At 43.5% G+C, this 18,289-nt stretch overlaps 1 protein-coding gene across 1 annotated transcript in view; it reads left to right on the top strand.

Moving 5' to 3' along the window:
• MTX2 (metaxin 2) overlaps window positions 1–18,019 on the top strand; it is a 39,873-nt gene extending 21,854 nt beyond the window's left edge. The window contains exons 4-10 of the mRNA XM_082209349.1: window positions 6,278–6,350; window positions 9,395–9,471; window positions 12,519–12,611; window positions 13,006–13,044; window positions 13,396–13,521; window positions 15,709–15,785; window positions 17,500–18,019. Of these exons, the coding sequence (XP_082065475.1) occupies window positions 6,278–6,350; window positions 9,395–9,471; window positions 12,519–12,611; window positions 13,006–13,044; window positions 13,396–13,521; window positions 15,709–15,785; window positions 17,500–17,710 (696 nt within the window). The 3' untranslated portion in view covers window positions 17,711–18,019. The remainder of the gene's footprint in view (window positions 1–6,277; window positions 6,351–9,394; window positions 9,472–12,518; window positions 12,612–13,005; window positions 13,045–13,395; window positions 13,522–15,708; window positions 15,786–17,499) is intronic.
• Window positions 18,020–18,289: the final 270 nt, after the last annotated feature.

Here is an 18,289-nt window from a genome sequence, read left to right as displayed (position 1 = left end):
GAGCAACGGGAGCTCACCCCATCGCAGGGATTTGAACCGCCGGCCTTCTGATCGGCAAGTCCTAGGCTCTGTGGTTTAACCCACAGCGCCACCTGCGTACCACCCATAATGTGGAATGTGTTTCTTGTGGAGCTGCTTGATATATGGCCAGGCCATGCAAAAATTGCCAGGTGCCAAGGCGCATTTCGCACCTGGCTATCAGACACTTGTGATCAAGTTAAGATGCTTGGACACCGGAATGGCTCCTGATGTCTCCTGGGTATCCATGGATCCCCAGCAAGGAGGATCAGTTGTCAGGGATTCTGGGAGCTGCGGTCCAATAACATCTGGAGGCCACTGGTTGGGAAGGTCATCATTTGCAACAAGAGCCCCTTTGGAACATTTGGAAGGAGGGAGTTTCTGAAAGTATTTAGGAAGAGAGTGGCAGGCTTTGTCTCCCCACCCCTGGACATGTTTTGTCATACATCTGCAAGGCACCTATACAGTGGTACCTCGGGTTACATACACTTCAGGTTACATACGCTTCAGGTTACAGACTCCGCTAACCCAGAAATATTACCTCGGGTTAAGAACTTTGCTTCAGGAGGAGAACAGAAATTGTGCTCCGGCGGCGCGGCAGCAGCATGAGGCCCCATTAGCTAAAGTGGTGCTTCAGGTTAAGAACAGTTTAGACCTCTGGAACGAATTAAGTACTTAACCCAAGGTACCACTGTACGCCTGAGCATCTGAAAGGGTCTCAGGATGTTGATTAATCTGTGGTGTTTTAACCCTTGTCTCTTTCTCTGAGTGCGTGTGTCTGTTAATTTGTGAGTTTCACTACAAAGGTAAATAAGTTCTGTTGCACTTTAGAGTGAGTGGCGGCAGGGGCGGGGGCAGAAATGCTGTACGTTCAAATACTGGGACGCAGGTGACGCTGTGGTCTAAACCATTGAGCTTCTTGGGCTTGCCAATCAGAAGGTCGTGGTTCGAATCTCTGCAACGGGGTGATCTCCCGTTGTTTGGTCCCTGCTCCTGCCAACCTAGCAGTTCAAAAGCATGCAAGTGCAAGTAGATAAATAGGTACCACTGTGGCAGGAAAGTAAATGGCATTTCCGTGCACTCTGGTTTCCATCACTGTGTTCCGTTGCGACAGAAGCGGTTTAGTCATGCTGGTCACATGACCCAGAAAGCTGTCTGTGGACAAATGCCAGCTTCCTTGGCCTGAAAGTGAGATGAGTGCCACAACGCCATAGTCACCTTTGACAGGACTTAACTGTCCAGGAGTCCTCTACCTTTTACCTTTACCTTACATCCAAATACTGGAGTTTAAATGATCCAGGATTGCAAAAGCTCATATTCTACCCATAACTCTATTGCAGGCATATTAGTCCTTGTGGTCCAAACTTTGAGCTAGCTCAATAGCAAAAGCCACAGCCATTTCATACTGTCCAAAGTTACCCAAAGTTAACCATTCCACTCTGTTTTTTTATTCCTACCCGCCAGAAGATTTAAGTTGAAAGTCAGCTTCAGTAGAATTCACAATAGTGGTTTGATATAGGCCCCAGATACCATTCATTTGCTACCAAAGTTCAGTTTTATCACTATTGACTATGAGAAATGGCAAAAAAGGGGGGTGACACCAATTAAATGTGTTGAATTTTGAATAGCTTCCATTTAGAAGCTGTTTCTTTGTATGTGAGGGTGAATATATTTAGTACCAATTCAATATGATCCACTTCTACCTTACTATGTGAATAGCTAACAGTTAAGGAAGGCTGCATGAGTCTACTTTAGGTGGTTTTTTTCCTCATTCTGATTTCTTGCTGTTTAAAAAATGGGATATGCTTGATAGTGTGAAAGTTTTAGGCTGCAATCCTAATCAGCTGGGCTGGCTTCTGAGTAGACATTGCACTGTTAGTATTGTTTCAGCTGTTCTTTTTCCATATGTTCTTCATGCTTGAAATCAAGGGTAGAGGAGCATCTTGAAAAATAATTCCCAGCCTCTCTTTTTCTTGCCAAAGTGCAGGGGTTTTTAAACACTGGAGAAGTCAGGCTCTTGTCACTTCGCTTTCTGTGGGTTGTATCCAATGTTAGTCGTACTCAGAGTAGAAGCACTGAAATTAATGGACGTGGCTAACTTACACGATTAAAATTATTGGACCTGTTTCTGAGTAGAATTTAATTGGATACAACCTTTTGTCTTTTTTTGCTCCATGAACTAGGAACACTCTGTAATAACATTGTTGGCACCTACAGTGGTACCTCGGGTTAAATACGCTTCAGGTTACATACACTTGAGGTTACAGATTCCGCTAACCCAGAAATAGTCCCTTGGGTTAAGACCTTTGCTTCAGGATGAGAACAGAAATCATGCAGCGGCGACGCAGCAGGAGGCCCCATTAGCTAAAGTTGTGCTTCAGGTTAAGAATAGTTTCAGGTTAAGAACAGACCTCCGGAACGAATTAAGTACTTAACCTGAGGTACCACTGCATCTGCCAAACCTCCATTGAGAGACAATGGAGTGCACCCCCGCGGGTGAAGACAAACTGCTGTGTTAGCAGCACCGAAGTGACTTCCCTGGGGTGCAAGCCTGGGCAGTGTGTGTGGATTTGAAGGGAGCGATCTCTTCTCAGGGGCTTCCTTATAGTGAGTCTCACCTAGCACAGGCAGTCACATCCCACAGGCCTGGACAGAAGTCCCTTGTAGCCCCTTCTACCTGAGATAATTTGCAACTGGCCGTGCAGCAAATAGAGATGTTTCCGAGTACAGTGGCACCTCCGGTTATTAACTTAATTTGTTCTGGAGGTCCGTTCTTAAGCTGAAACCGCTCGTAACATGAGGCATGCTTTTGCTAATGGTGCCTCCCGCTTCTGCGATGTCGGTGCGCGACTTCCGCTCGCATCCCGGGGCAATGTTCGCAACAAGGGGCATCTACTTCCGGGTCAGCAAAGCTTGTAACCTGCAGCGTTTGCAAGGAGGATGGTGCGTAACATGAGGTTCCACTGTCTGCCACCCTGCCACTAGCCAGCTGAGAGGCCCTTTTAATCAGCTGTGTAAGTCACCTGCCACCCCAGTCCTCTCAAATATGGGCCATAACATCACTAAGTCATTGCAACAGGATGGCATGGGCACTAGCCAATAGGAGACCATGATATTGGCACAACCGTATTCTATGCAGTGTTCCAAACTGCATTGTTTCCCAGAGTTGAGGGAGTAGGCATGGATGCCCCTGTTCCCCTGAAACAGAAACATGATTGAGGAAAATGTTGCCGTGTAAGAGGAAGTCTCAGGACGCATTTGAAGGTCGGCAGCTTGCTTTTTGTTAACAATGAAAAAGAAGACTGTTTTATATATTACTATGCAGGATAAAAGACAACTCTGCAGGCAACCTGGTCTTGATTTTACTGATTTGTGACTTGTAATGTGAATTTATAATTTCAACTTTGTGACCTGAAACTGTGCTTGTTGCTCTTCACTATGGAGAGAGAGAGAGAGAGAGAAGGAGAGAGGGTCTGAGCAGTATAATGAAAGCCTGACAATCTATTCTTTAACCAGAATAATAGCTGGAATTCTTCATGATTAGAAATACAGTATCAACATAATCGATTTAACAACATTACATTGTAGCTGAAAATAGACTGAAATCCCTAGCCAGGCATCCACTGTGTCTGAGCGAAACATCTTTCATATGGTTCTAAGATGAAATTACCCCTGAATGAATAGCATCTTCATTTATCTTCAAACCCTCCTCTGTGTTACCAGTGAGTCTACCCTTCTCACATTCTGCAGCAGGAATTACATTATACCATTATAGCAGCATTCCAGTGCAGTGTAAAATAGATTGTTTTGGAAAATGAACCTGGCTTTGCAATAAATTACATTTACAGGTACAAAGGAATTTGTTACTTTGTTTAAAGTAGTCACAAATACAATTAAACTCTTAATTTATGTTAAACTACAAATGTGGCTATTACCATAACTGGATTAGGAATATAATCTGTCACTCCAAGTACGATACTGAACAGTTTTCATTTATAATTGCAGACAAATTTTTCACTTTACAGTGTCTGCTACTGCTTGATAGGAAAGCTGGAATATTTCGTACATTTGTCCAGGGTTTTTTTTTTTTTAATTTTCAGACACGCTTTTCCACACCAGATAAACTGGAGAATAATCCCTCAGTTGTCATTACCCAGCTCCCCCTTTGTCATGCTTTTCATGGAGGAGAACAAGAGGAAAAAGCAAATCCCCTTTTTTTCTCCCCTGTCACGCTGGCATATTCTGGAGCCGCGTTTAAAATATTACTCATTGTGATTTAACTTGAATCTGTTTCAATATATTTGTAAGATCAATAATGTGCATCTTAAAAAACCCAAAACAGTTTGGTACATGGGCGTCCCATGTACCCTTGTTCCTTTAGGGCAGTGATGGCCAAACTCTGCCCTCCAGCTGTTTTGGGACTACAATTCCCGTCATCCCTGACCACTGGTCCGGTTAGCTAGGGATGATGGGAGTTGTAGTCCAAAAACAGCTGGAGGGCCGAGTTTGACCATCACTGCTTTAGGGGCACATTCTCTCCTATTATTGCCCAATGCATGTTTGAATGTTTGTGGAGATCCTTATGCTTTGCTAATGTGCATGAATCTGTGGACCAGGGCACAAAGGGTGGTTTAGCCAAAGTGCTTCACTGCCACCTTTCTCTTCATTTGTGTCTCCCTAACACAGGTGGCGCTGTCGGTTAAATCACAGAGCCTAGAACTTGCCGATCAGAAGGTCAGCGGTTCGAATCCCTGTGATGGGGTGAGCTCCCATTGCTCAGTCCCTGCTCCTGCCAACCTAGCAGTTCGAAAGCACGTCAAAGTGCAAGTAGATAAATAGGTACCTTCCGGCGGGAAGGTAAACGGCGTTTCCGTGTGCTGCTCTGGTTTGCCAGAAGTGGCTTAGTCATGTTGGCCACATGACCTGGAAGCTGTACACCGGCTCCCTCGGCCAATAAAGTGAGATGAGCGCCGCAACCCCAGAGTTGGCCACAACTGGACCTAATGGTCAGGGGTCCCTTTACCTTTACCTTTAATTTTCTATTGTGGCAAAAGAGCCCTCTCTGGGATTTGATCCACATGGCATAACCTAGACAGGACTTTGCTTGAAGAGGCCAAACAGATGTCTCACAGTCCAGGGTTCCCCAATCCACAGTTTCAGATCTTAATGATTCTAATCCATTTGTGGAGCCAGGATCTAACCTTTAGGCAGCTCAGCTGAGTAATGTTAGGGGACACAGGTGCATGTCACCTTCTTATTCTATAGGCTGAGCATTCTTCATGCTTGACCACTGGTGTTGGTGGTGGGGAAAGAGCACATTTCTCCGTGCTTCATACGTTTAAATGCATAGTGGGCTGCCATTTAGTTTGTGGGTAGAGTTGGATGGAAAATAAAATCACAATTGTTTGCAAATAGATTTAAGCCTGGAAGGATAGCTAAAAGTAGCAGTGTTTGCACTGGTTGTGTTCTCATTCATTCATTTTAAAGCTGCAGGAATCATTACTTCTGAACCAGGAAATAAAACATAGTATGAAACAATAAATGAAAGACAGTAAGCGAAAACACACTTCATGTAAAAATATTCTCATTTTCAGTATGGTATAGAGAAAGGGAATATAATTGTCGCCAACAATTTATTTGCATGCTGCTCCTCCGGATTATGCTCAAAGCAGATGACCAAAACAGTATATACAAGTGTTAAAAAAGAGCTCAAGTATGTAAACAAGTATGTAAAATATATTTCATTATATCGAAATCCCTACTTGCAAGCTAGCAGAAGCGTAATAATTACAAAATTTCTTAAACATATGAAAAGTACTCCTGTCGAAAATGAGAACAGTCACCGATATCTGCATTTAGCTACCAAATTTATTGACAAATTCATCCAAATCACTAAGGTATTAGCAATAAAAAAATGCATTAATTTTGAAGCGTTACAATTTAAACCAGTTAAACTTACTCAAAGGCCATTATAACAGCAGGCTGTCTTGGTTATGCAAAAGTAATTGAATAAAGAATACAGACCATCTTCGATACTAACGTATTTGCTGTAACAGCAACAAGAGTAGTAAAAATGGGGATTTTGGTATGCAAAATGTTGGAACCTTATACTGACAAGTCCCATATTTACCTGCTTTGGCAACCAGCGTTTAGAAAAACCTATATTCTAGGTTAAAACTCCTGACAATTTTAATTTTTAAAAAATATTGCCTTCAGATAACCAGTGCAATCTTTTCATTTGCTCTGCTTTTATTTCCAGGCCTTTTTGCAAATGTGCAACCTGCCAGTCCAGGTGGTTTGTAGGGCAAATGCTGAATATATGTCCCCATCTGGTAAGTGCAACACTCATTTACATCACACCTGTGGTTGGAAACTATGGCAACAGTATCTCATCACGCAGACCATGAATGCATGTGAGCTTGCATCTTGTTCTGCTCGAAAGGAATGAAAATAATGTGTTTCTACCTTTTTATTTGCTTGCAGTAGGCATAGGGCCAAGGCAGACAGTTCCATGTGTTTAAGTAGGGAATGATTCAAATCATAGTGAATGGGGTTGTGAGAGTCTGATTTTTAACTTCAAAAGGACCCCATTGAGAGCTAGATATTAGAAGGGGCCTCTCTGACAAACCAGTACAAGAAGTTATGGCAGCTAGAATTTGATGAAAAACAGGCCAGCCTCTGAGGCTGCCTTGAGAATTGACATGCATGGACCCTTTTGTGGTGGTTTGGTGCAGTTTTTTTACATTCACGGCTCCAAATTACTGCTAAGGACTTCACTCTTCCTACCAGCTTTTCTGACTTGTCTGAATATCATTTGCTTCATCCTTCATAGACAACCAGAGCTTTGACAACTGATTGGAAATTGACCCTGATTCCAGACGCAGACTGCATCTCTTGTAGAGGGCAATATAATGATAAAAATTTATTTATGGATGGAGGACCCATGCGTGATATTGTTTATTATCAGAGAGGAGTTTCTCATATTGCTGGAGTTTTATTACAGAGCTAGCAGCATGGAAGTGCCCAGCCCGAGGCAAACATAGTTGCACACTTGTGCGCATCGATTGTAGTGAACCAGCTATGCCAACAGCAACGTCTGAGTTGGGTCTTTATCAGTTGAGTTGATTAGTATTGTAAGAGTGGACTCGATGAAACAGTGTGCCCAACCCCCTAAATTTATCACCTGGGGGTTTCCTTTCCTTAGGACCTGAAACCAAGAGGGGAGTCTCTGTTGCTAAACAGACTTAACTCAGTAATGTTCATTCCTTTCAGTGGGTCTACACTGAGTAAAAATTACTTGAATTATCACCTTTTGGCTGTGAAAGCCTCTTCCCTTTTATGGGATTCTGTTCCTGAGGGTTTCATGGTTGGCTCTGCTTTTGTTCTGTCCATCTGTTAAGAGCCTTCTGAGAGCACTGAAACGCTGACTCCTGCCGCAGAAACACCAAAAGACCATTCTTTATATAGTAGCTTTGTGGAAGTAAAGTCTGGATCGATAAAACCATTGAGAGATCTGTAAGCTCAAAAAGACCCTGCATTCTTTTTGCAATGGATGCCATAGTGCAGATGCAGCGATTCTTGTGACTGCTACTTCGAACCTGAGTAAAGCTCTATAGACAGCTAGACAGTATTAACTATTCAGGGGCTGTGTTTGCATGTCATGCAAAACCATATTTTCAAGTTGGTTTGTTTCAAACAAGCCATAGTTTAACATTGGCTACAGTGTTTCTGCTGGGACTGAAAGACAAACTGTGGCTAAGCAAAACCAGAAACCAAAAGCTTACTAACTCCTCCGCCTGGGAGGAGCAGACAAGTCCAAGAATTGCCTGTGTTCATTCATGTTGCACCAAACGAGGAGTGGGGAACATGAATAGCACTGGACTCCAATTCCCATGAGCCCTAGCCAACAAGGCCAGTGGTTAGGGATGATGGGAGTTGTGGTCTAGCATTGTTTGGAGGGCACGACTACCCTTGGTTTAGTATGATGTGCAAGTGTGACAATTATGCCTTTAAAACATTAAATCTTCTTTCTCGGCAGCAATAAAAAAATAGAACAAGGAACAAAGTCCTTCACCAAATAGACTGATAACTGCAGGAGTGTCAGGATTACATACTATCTCAACCTCAGATATCTATGAGGTTCCTTTCAGTGCTCAGTTTTCTGCAGTTGAGCAGCACCAAAGGTTGTACATGAAACTAAAGCCAAGCCCTTGTTGGTACAGGAGGGCCATTTCTGTTTTACAGCTCTCATAGTCAGACCAGGGTTTGAATCCTCCCTCAGGCCTGAAGCTCAGCCCTTGGGCCAGTCACCATCTTTTCGCCAGCCTACCTCACAGGGCTGTTGTGAGGCTGAAATGTGGAGCAGGAGAAGCATGTACACTACCTTGAGATCCTTGGAAGATAAAGGTGGTCTATAAATGCAATAAACAAAATTAAACAGTATATAATACACACACGTAATGGGTGTAGTTCACCTGATTAAGTGGTGATACCACACAACAATATTAAAGGCTAGAATATTCAATTTAACCTGCAAGTAACAGGAGTTAACAAATGAGCAGAAGATTAGAGACAAAATGGGTGGAATATCAAGATACGTAGCAGATCAAGGTTGGCATTGAATGCCATGGAGAGATCGCAAACCTGTGTCAAACCTGTGTCCTAGCAGTCTTTGATCAATTGTTACTCTACTGAGTCTAATCGGTTTTGAAATGCCTTGAAGAATACACTGACAACTAGTTGACGGAGTCGAAGGGTGGCAGTCAGTTGTCACTGCAGGCTTACAGCACAAAAATGAGGCAGATATATTGGAAGATGGGCAGCTCTCGGGTTCAGCTGTGTGCTATATCTGAAGACTCTTTTAAGGTGCGCTGTAGCAACCCCCCCCCCCCATTTCTCTGCTGTGATTTTGGCACCTAACCAGAAGTAAGCATGGGAATCTTTTGCAAGGAGATGCCAATCTACTTCTTGGGTATGTGGCCGAGGGTGTTCAGTCCAGAGTTCCTTGATTCTGCTTGTCGGGTATGCACAGGGTGGGCTGTGCAGATCACAGAACGATTGCGATGGAGAGCATCTCATTGCAAAAGGACACAAAGGGATTCAGATATCCAACACTGATCCACATGTTTTAATTGCTTCCAGGCGTTTGCATTTCACGGGGCTTTGTATTTAGGATGGGATCAACAATCACTACATGGAACAAATGCCAGAAGTATAATTTCCATACTAGCTATGAAGGCGCAGAAGTTTTGGCACATCCCCCCCCCCCCCTTAACATGGCATTTGTTGAATTCTTGCTGATTTCATCTAGCAACCTCTCAGATTTAATTAGATCAATGAGTTAAAAGTGTGCTGTTTTTTCTTTTTTCCCTCGCAGGGAAAGTGCCCTTTATTCACGTAGGAAATCAAGTTGTTTCTGAACTTGGCCCCATTGTCCAGTTTGTAAAAGCCAAGGTAAGGTGCATATACGAAACCTATTTTTCCTCAGCAAATTCTTGTTTTAGCAGTTGGGCTAATTAAGTTTGTGTTGATAAAATTATCCTGAGAACCAGAGCTCTAGAAGACGGGATAGCATCATTTATTTTGCATAGTAAGGCTTCTTCTAATGGCTCATAACAAAAATAATTTATTAACAAGCTTTAGGAAAGGTTCCAGTTTAGCAGAGAGAGGAGGGGAAAGGAGGGAGAGCTTTGCAGGCTCACATCTGCAGAAGGATGTTTTTGTAGCTGTTCATTTAAACTTTTAAACTCTTGAGGGCAAGATTTGACTCCTCTGTCATGTCCCTAATTCTTTTCTCGTCAGCTGAGTAAATCTGGTGCCCTTCAAAACCAGGACAGAATCTTTTCTTGGTGTGAAATACTGCCTGTGCGAGAGAGACAGAAACAGGGAGAGATTGTATGTGCGTGTGTGAGAGAATGAATACAAAATAGGTAACATGAAATGCTTTTGTTTTTGTCCTTTCTGTGAACCAGAGGGGCATGGATATATCATTCACGTGTGCATCTGTATTTTTCTGAGCGCTTCCTTCTCAGAAAGAGGTGCCCACAGGTGGTACAGCTTCAGGCATGCTTTGTTGTTGTTTAGTCGGTTAGTCGTGTCCGACTCTTCGTGACCCCATGGACCAGAGCACGCCAGGCACTCCTGTCTTCCACTGCCTCCCGTAGTTTGGTCAAACTCATGCTGGGAGCTTCAAGAACACTGTCCAACCATCTCGTCCTCTGTCATCCCCTTCTCCTTGTGCCCTCAGTCTTTCCCAACATCAGGGACTTTTCCAGGGAGTCTTCTCTTCTCATGAGGTGGCCAAAGTATTGGAGCCTCAGCTTCAGGATCTGTCCTTCCAGTGAGCACTCAGGGCTGATTTCCTTCAGAATGGATAGGTTTGATCTTCTTGCAGTCCATGGGACTCTCAAGAGTCTCCTCAGCCCTGCTTAGAGGAAGCTGATCACTTGGACTCATCCCAGTCTTTCTCCAGACCTGGTCATGGCACTGAAACCATCTTGGTTAACCCTGGTTAATAACATTAGTTAGGGCAGGTATGCGGGGAGTGTCACCCTGTTTGTTCTCCATGAGCTCTTGGAGCCTGTCGATACTGTAGAGAGAGAGAGAGAGAGAAGGGACTGGGGGTACCATGTTTCAGTGACTCTTCTTCTACTTCCATTTCCAGAAAGTCATTACGGGGGACTGCTGTTTGGCACCATGGTAGTTGTCTTGTGGTGTCCTACAGAGTTCCACCTTGTCCCGAATGCTATATAACATCTGTATCCTGGCTTCTTACCTATGGTCCATTGATCCCTAGAGGGTCCCTGGACGGGCATCAGGGGTCCGTGAGCCAGATGCAAGAAACAATAAAATAAAATGTTTGATTTCCTTCCTGTTACTTTGAAGTGCTTTTATTTCAACTAATCACAGAGTCATTTAAGCGTCTAGTAGACGAGCATATGTCTTTGATGTCTCATGTCCTTTTTCTGGAGCCTTCTGGCTAATTCTGTCCCTGTGGCCAAATTTCATCATGGTTTATTCCAATAGTTACTTGTCTGTCTTTTTAGTTGAGATACTATAGGTTGACAATTCTATATATAAAAAAGCTTGAACGCTTCTGCTTTTATCAAAAGAATGTGTTGGAATGTTGTCTGAATGGGGAAATTCCTTGAACAATGCCTGTCTTCCTGTATGTGTCTGCACATATACCAGGCCTTCCACAGTCTCCACCTAAAAATATTAATTGGTTTAGGTGGGGTTTTAGCTCTTCCACATATTTATTAATTATTCTTCCAACTATAGCTGCATTTTGAAGCTCTCCCCCCACCCCAATTTTTTTTTGCAAGGTATTCATTAGACAACCTGGGTCCCTTCCAGTTCTGCAGTTATTTGAAGATGGGGGCCTTTGAAGTTCCAGTAGCCCTTCTGATCCTGCGCTCTTGTCTAGAAGATTGCTGCATGTGGGTTCCTGCCATTTTGGCAGGCCTGGAACTTGCACTTACTCCTTGGCGTCCATACACACTAGTTCTTGCGGAACAGAGATTCACTTTGTTTGAATCTTAAAATTCCACGTAATCAATGTTCACGTTGATTCCTGCTTTCTTTCTTTAGCCCTGTGGATCAATGCCGGTGCATTTTTATAAGGCATCTGCATCATCGTAATTTACTTAGGTTTATTTACAAGGAGGCTGTGGTATTTAGAAAGGCTACTTGGCTTGAAAGCAGAAGCAAAACAGGCGGATAGTTGGAAATCCTGCATACTGGTGTACCTGGCGCTTTTCAGCTTTAAAATATTGCATTTCAAACTATAGGAATCCAACATTGCACTAGCAGATGTGACAGGATTTCATTTTGCTTCCCTCTTGTCTTCAACCTCAACTCCCCAACTCCCTGGATCAGATTTTTGGGGTGCATGGGGTTTTCAAGGTGGGTGGAGAGAGGTGGGAAGACCCCTTTGAGTAACCAGAAGTCCATTGCACAAGCAGGACACAATAATTGAGTATTGCCCAGTACTTTTTGTAAATATATAAGGTTTATTATAGAGCTGTATATATACAGTTGTACCTTGGATCCTGAACGCCTTGCAAGGTAAACGTTTTGGCTCACGAACGCTGCAAACCCGGAAGTGAGTGTTCCGGTTTGCAAACGTTCTTTGGAACCCGAATGTCCGACATGGCTTCTGATTGGCTGCAGGAGCTTCCTGCAGCCAATTGGAAGCCGTGCCTTGGTTTCCAAACGTTTTGGAAGTCGAACGAACTTCCGGAACAGATTCCGTTCGACTTCCAAGGTACCACTGTATTAGGAACTTTGCAGTATTTGTTTCATTTCTCTGTGAAACTTCAATTGCCTTTATGATCTACAAAGCAGCATTTTAACGTGTAATGTTGCAATGCAGGGAGCTTTTGGAGTGAGCCAGAGCCCTCAACTTGAGTGGGCTTTGGAAGGGACCCAAACGGATCGTTTTCCCTGCCCTTCCTTTTCTCACCCCCCCTCTTTTTTCTCTCTCTCTCCCCTTGCCTAAGGGCCATTCACTTAGTGATGGGTTGGATGAAGTCCAAAAAGCTGAGATGAAAGCCTACATGGAATTAGTCAATAATATGCTTTTGACAGCAGAGGTATGGCAAAACACTAGTAATTTGTCAGTCTTGTGAAATGAATGATATTGGGGATTGGAGGGTGGGGTGGGGGGAAATAGAATGCTGTTTTCTTTGTGATGCAAGCGAGTTCCTACCTACTTTATTTTTTAATAAAACACAAGGGTGGGCTTAGGGTTCCAGCTAGGTTCAAAAAGCAGCACGCCGCTAATTTACATATTGCAATCTCAATTCCGTTTTCTCTGTCAAATGGGATTTTGTGCCTGCTCCATGACAGAACTGGCAACCACCTTTCTGTGTTCTAAATATGATTATTAATGGCTTGCTTGGTAGGGAGGGAAGACAAAGCTGCAAGGAATAAGCTGTCTGTGTAACCTTACATGTTATGAAATTTTAGTATTCCTTGGTTTCCTAGCTGTATCTTCAGTGGTGTGATGATGCTACAGTCCAGGAGGTGAGTGATTCTGCAACATTTATCTTAATTAAATTTTAATGAGAAAACACTTTTGCTCACAATTGCAAGTCCCTACTCATAAATGAAACATAGAGGTTTATACCACTAATGATAGCATATTTTTTTCACTTTAATTTTGCTTGCATACACATTTTGGGGGGAGCTCTATGTCATTACTGGATACACTGGTTTCAAAGTGAAAATGTTTTTAATATAATTTTAAAAGCTTTTTTTTTTAGCTGCAAGTTATAAATAATTGCATAAAATGGTGTATGAAAGCAGTGCCGTGGCAATAAAAGCCGCAGCATCTTTTTTTCTTTGTAAAAGTGACATTTTTTTTCCACTTTAAAGATTACCCATCCAAGATATGGATCTCCTTATCCTTGGCCCTTGAATCGTATTCTGGCCTATCAGAAACAATGGGAGGTCCGACGTAAAATGAAAGCTATTGGCTGGGGCAGCAAGTCGCTTGATCAGGTCAGTCGGTTATGCGCCAAACCTGAATGGTTCCTATAGTAATGAAATATTAAAAAACAAGGCTTCAAGGACATGTTGGTTTCTTAGTACATGTGCACACATGTGCACACAGATACACATATGTAATCCATAATCTTAGAACAGTTGCCACATGATTAAAGAAATTTTGTCAATACATCGTATGAGTTTCAGGCTGCAACCCTAAACAGAATTCTTCCGAAATAATCCGCATTTGAGCACAGTGGGTCTTAACCTCCGAGAGACCTACATTGGCTCCCAGTACTTTTCCAAGCACAATTCAAAGTGTTGGTGCTGACCTTTAAAGCCCTAAATGGCCTCGGCCCAGTAGACCTGAAGGAGCATCTCCACCCCCATCGTTCAGCCCAGACACTGAGGTCCATCTCTGAGGGCCTTCTGGCGGTTCCCTTGCTGCGAGAAGTGAGGTTACAGAGAACCAGGCAGAGGGCCTTCTCGGGAGTGGCGTCTGCCCTGTGGAATGCCCTCCCACCAGATGTCAAGGAAATAAACAACTATCTGACTTTTAGAAGACATCTGAAGGCAGCCCTCTTTAGGGAAGTTTTTAATGTTTGATATTTTATTCTGTTTTTTATATTCTGTTGGGAGTTGCTCAGAGTGGCTGGGGAAACCCAGCCAGATGGACGGGGTATAAATAAATAAATAATTTATTAAGCATGCGTAGGATTGCGCTGCTTAGTCAGCTGATTTACATCTGCATGTATATGAAATGGTTGGGTTGAATCCAGAGGCGCTTCCTCTTCCAGATCCATCCTAATTATTCTCAAGAAGGAAGCTTCTTCTGTGCTAGCAAAAAGGGGAAAAAAAGAAAAGAAAGGGCACTCATTGGAAATAGAGGTCCCATCCACACCATATGTTGAAAGCACATTTGAAGCACATTTGTTGTTGTTTAGTCTGATTCTTCGTGACCCCATGAACCAGAGCACGCCAGGCACTCCTGTCTTCCACTGCCTCCTGCAGTTTGATCAAACTCATGCTGGTAGCTTCGAGAACACTGTCCAACCATCTCGTCCTCTGTCATCCCCTTCTCCTTGTGCCCTCCATCTTTCCCAACATCAGGGTCTTTTCCAGGGAGTCTTCTCATGAGGTGGCCAAAGTATTGGAGCCTCAGCTTCAGGATCTGTCCTTCCAGAGAGCACTCAGGGCTGATTTCCTTAAGAATGGATGCGTTTGATCTTCTTGCAGTCCATGGGACTCTCAAGAGTCTCCTCCAGCACCATAATTCAAAAGCATCAATTCTTCGGCGATCAGCCTTCTTTATGGTCCAGCTCTCACTTCCATACATCACTACTGGGAAAACCATAGCTTTAACTATACGGACCTTTGTTAGCAAGGTGATGCTGTCTAGGTTTGCCATCGCCTTTCTCCCAAGGAGCAGGCGTCTTTTAATTTTGTGACTGCTGGGAAGAAGCACATGGCTTCTCCCAAAGAATCCTGCAAAGGAAATGGGATTGCCCATGGGGATTCCCATGGTGATGTCCTCAGTATCCTCCCCACAGCGTGTTTCAGCTGAATTAGGAATTTTGCTTGTTTCCCCTATTTTAATAATTAAAAGCCATCTAAAGAGCTAGCATAAAAATGTGGTTGGGGAGAGACCTGCTCATGAAGTTCTTCCGTGTGTGCAACTGGGATCTTTTCTTTCTGGTGGCAGAAGTTGATCAACTGCCGCTCCCCTCTGGAGTGAACAGGTTTGGAGAGGGGAGGGCATTAAAGGGGGAACTGGAAAGTCCCAGTACGCACAGAGATGTGACCCTACGTATTCTGGTTAAAGACTAGCTACAGCTATAGAAACGTGCCAATTGTATTAGTCGTTCCTGTTCGTTCTATTGTTTCTTTGGTTTTTTATTTTATTTTACAAAAACAGTGTATTCTGAGAAATCCCCAAGAGCTGCTTCATGCAGTGTTTGTACCAGAATAAAGAGCGATTCCCTTCCCCGAACCACATTGGGCACAAAAACGAATCTCTGCATACCTGAAGCTGTTTTGCATTTCACTTCAGCTTCCACCTGCAACACTCTTCTATTTGAAGTCCAAATTTCTCCGGTATCTACAATCTGTTCTAAACATGCAGCTAGTTTTGTATGGTCCTGTGGCCACCTGGCAAAAAAATAAAAAATGCATTCTGCTTTCTTTTTCTGTTTGCCATTTTAGGTGCTAGAAGACGTAGATCAGTGTTGCCAAGCCCTTTCTCAAAGGCTTGGAACGCAGCAGTATTTCTTCAATAAGAAGTAAGTTGCTTTCATATTTATATTAAGGAGTTTTTAGTCGTTGATGGTTGTGGAGTGCTTATTGAGCCAAGGAAGGCAATCCCTCTCCCCTCCCCAAAAAAACCTGCACCTCCTTTCCCAAGTGAATGGGTGTGTGGAGTCTGTTCTGCCACGTCCTTCCCATCTTTTCCCCCACCCCACCCTCTCTTATCTGAACCACATCCAAGGGCAAGCCAGGCGTTGTTTGCACTGCTGGAACTAGGACTGTGCCTAGGCTGGGGAAAATACTTTCTTACCCTATAGCTCTGTGGCAACCAATATGGCGACCCTTCAGATGTACAGCTCTGATCATCTCTGTTTGCTCTTCTGACTGGGGCTGAGGGGAGCTGGTAGTCCAACAACATCTAAAGCAGGCTTCCTCAACCTCGGCCCTCCAGATGTTTTGAGACTACAATTCCCATCACCCCTGACTATTGGTCCTGCTAGCTAGGGATCAAGGGAGTTGTAGACCAAAAACATCTGAAGGGCTGAGGTTGAGGAAGCCTGATCTAAAGGGTGCCATAGTTTATCAGCCCAACACTGGCAGTGTTTACTGCAGATAGCCCCTGCAAGCCACAAAAGGAAGCTCTGCTGTATAGCTCTGCGGTATGTTCGGATAGTTTAATTTGAGCCCTGCAACTCCCTGGCTTTAGGGACACGGGTGGTGCTGTGGGTTAAACCACATAACCTAGGACTTGCTGATCAGAGGGTCAGCGGTACGAATCCCTGCGATGGGGTGAGCTCCCGTCGCTCGGTCCCTGCTCCTGCCAACCTAGCAGTTCGAAAGCACGTCAAAGTGGAAGTAGATAAATAGGTACCACTCTGGCGGGAAGGTAAACGGTGTTTCCGTGCACTGCTCTGGTTCGCCAGAAGCCGCTTAGTCATGTTGGCCACATGACCCGGAAGCTGTACGCTGGCTTCCTCGGCCAATAAAGCGAAATGAGTGCCGCAACCCCAGAGTCAACCATGACTGGACCTAATTGTCAGAGGTCCCTTTACCTTTACCTTTACTCCCTGGCTGGGCTTAGGATTGCTCTGCCCATACATTGGTAGGTTTGAAGTTCAAATATTGCTTTCGAGAATAGTACAGCCGCCTTTTAAAATGCAAAAACGATTCCAGTACTAGGAAGCCCAAGTTACATTGATGATAAAATGTGACGTGTGTGGAGTAATCCCGGAGTGGATGTGCTGTTGCCACTGCTTCCGTTATTTCCTACGCTGTGGAATTGCTTTGACAACCAAATTTGAAGCAAAGAGTTGAAATGGGTTCATATTTTTATTTTGTGGATGCCAGAGGAACCAGGAGAGGTAGTAGACAACATAGGAAGATGTCTTCTACCAAGTCAGATCACTGGTCCATAGAGCTCAGGACTGATGACACTGATTGCTAGTGGTTCTCCATGGTTTGGGGCAGGAGAAATTTTCACCCCTACCTTGAAACACCAAGCGCTGGACGTGAGGATCTTTGAATGCAAAGTATATACACTACTACTGAGCAATCACCCTTCCCTGAGGGTTGTTGTTGTTGTTGTTGTTATGAATCCCCTCCCTGATGGTGTCTGGTAGAATTTTGTCCTTTAATATGACAGTTCAGCACACTCTGTGGTCTATATGTGGCGCTTCTACTGACGCTTAGTATGAAATGCAATGGTTTATTTGTCTCTTTTCAGAATATTGTTTTCCCCTTTACTCCTAGGCCAACTGAATTAGATGCTTTGGTGTTTGGGCACCTGTTTACAATCCTTACTACCCAGCTGATCAGTGACGAACTATCGGAGAAAGTGAAAGGCTATAGCAACCTCATTGCATTTTGCAGAAGAATAGAGCAGCACTACTTTGAGGGGCGTGACAAAGACAGCTTGGCAACTGTTCCATCTCCGACGTTGAGGCGGTCATTGATGACCTGAATGTTCTTTGGTGGCAGAAATTTGGCAAACGGATCTTTGATTTGTGCATTGTTTAAAAGAGGCTAGTAACGACTTTGGAAAATTGGATGCACTGCACACTTTCTGTTTGAAAACTGCCAAAACTGTTGTAGCCCAAGAGTATGTCCTTGTGACTAATTCTACAAACACACATTACAATGAAATAATTAAGAGTGGGCTTTGTTGTAATATTAGCCTGCATGCTGTTTTAACATAACTCTAAAGTGTCCTTGAAAAACAACGTTGTATCAGAATTCAACAACAATAAAATTTATGACAACTCTGCAAAAACCTTTCTGTAATCTTTCCTTTTGCATTCTCTTGGGGTCTTCAGATTCTTACTGCAATATTCATTTTATTCTGTAGAGTTAAAAGTTGAATACATGATTCAGATTCGCCCAGAATAAAATATTTGGGCTTCTATATCTAACCAGTCATCATTAAGAAGGATAAAGAAGAAATTTCTTACAGGCCAGATTTAATAAACACCCTAGCCTCATCTCCTCTCCTCCATGGCTTGAAGTACCATGAAAGTTTCTGCTCTGCCTTAATTTTTGTATA

This window comes from Podarcis vaucheri, assembly GCF_965113315.1.
Source record: "Podarcis vaucheri genome assembly, chromosome: 1".
In the NCBI taxonomy this organism is placed as follows: domain Eukaryota; kingdom Metazoa; phylum Chordata; class Lepidosauria; order Squamata; family Lacertidae; genus Podarcis; species Podarcis vaucheri.
This window is presented reverse-complemented; position numbering and strand designations above follow the sequence as displayed.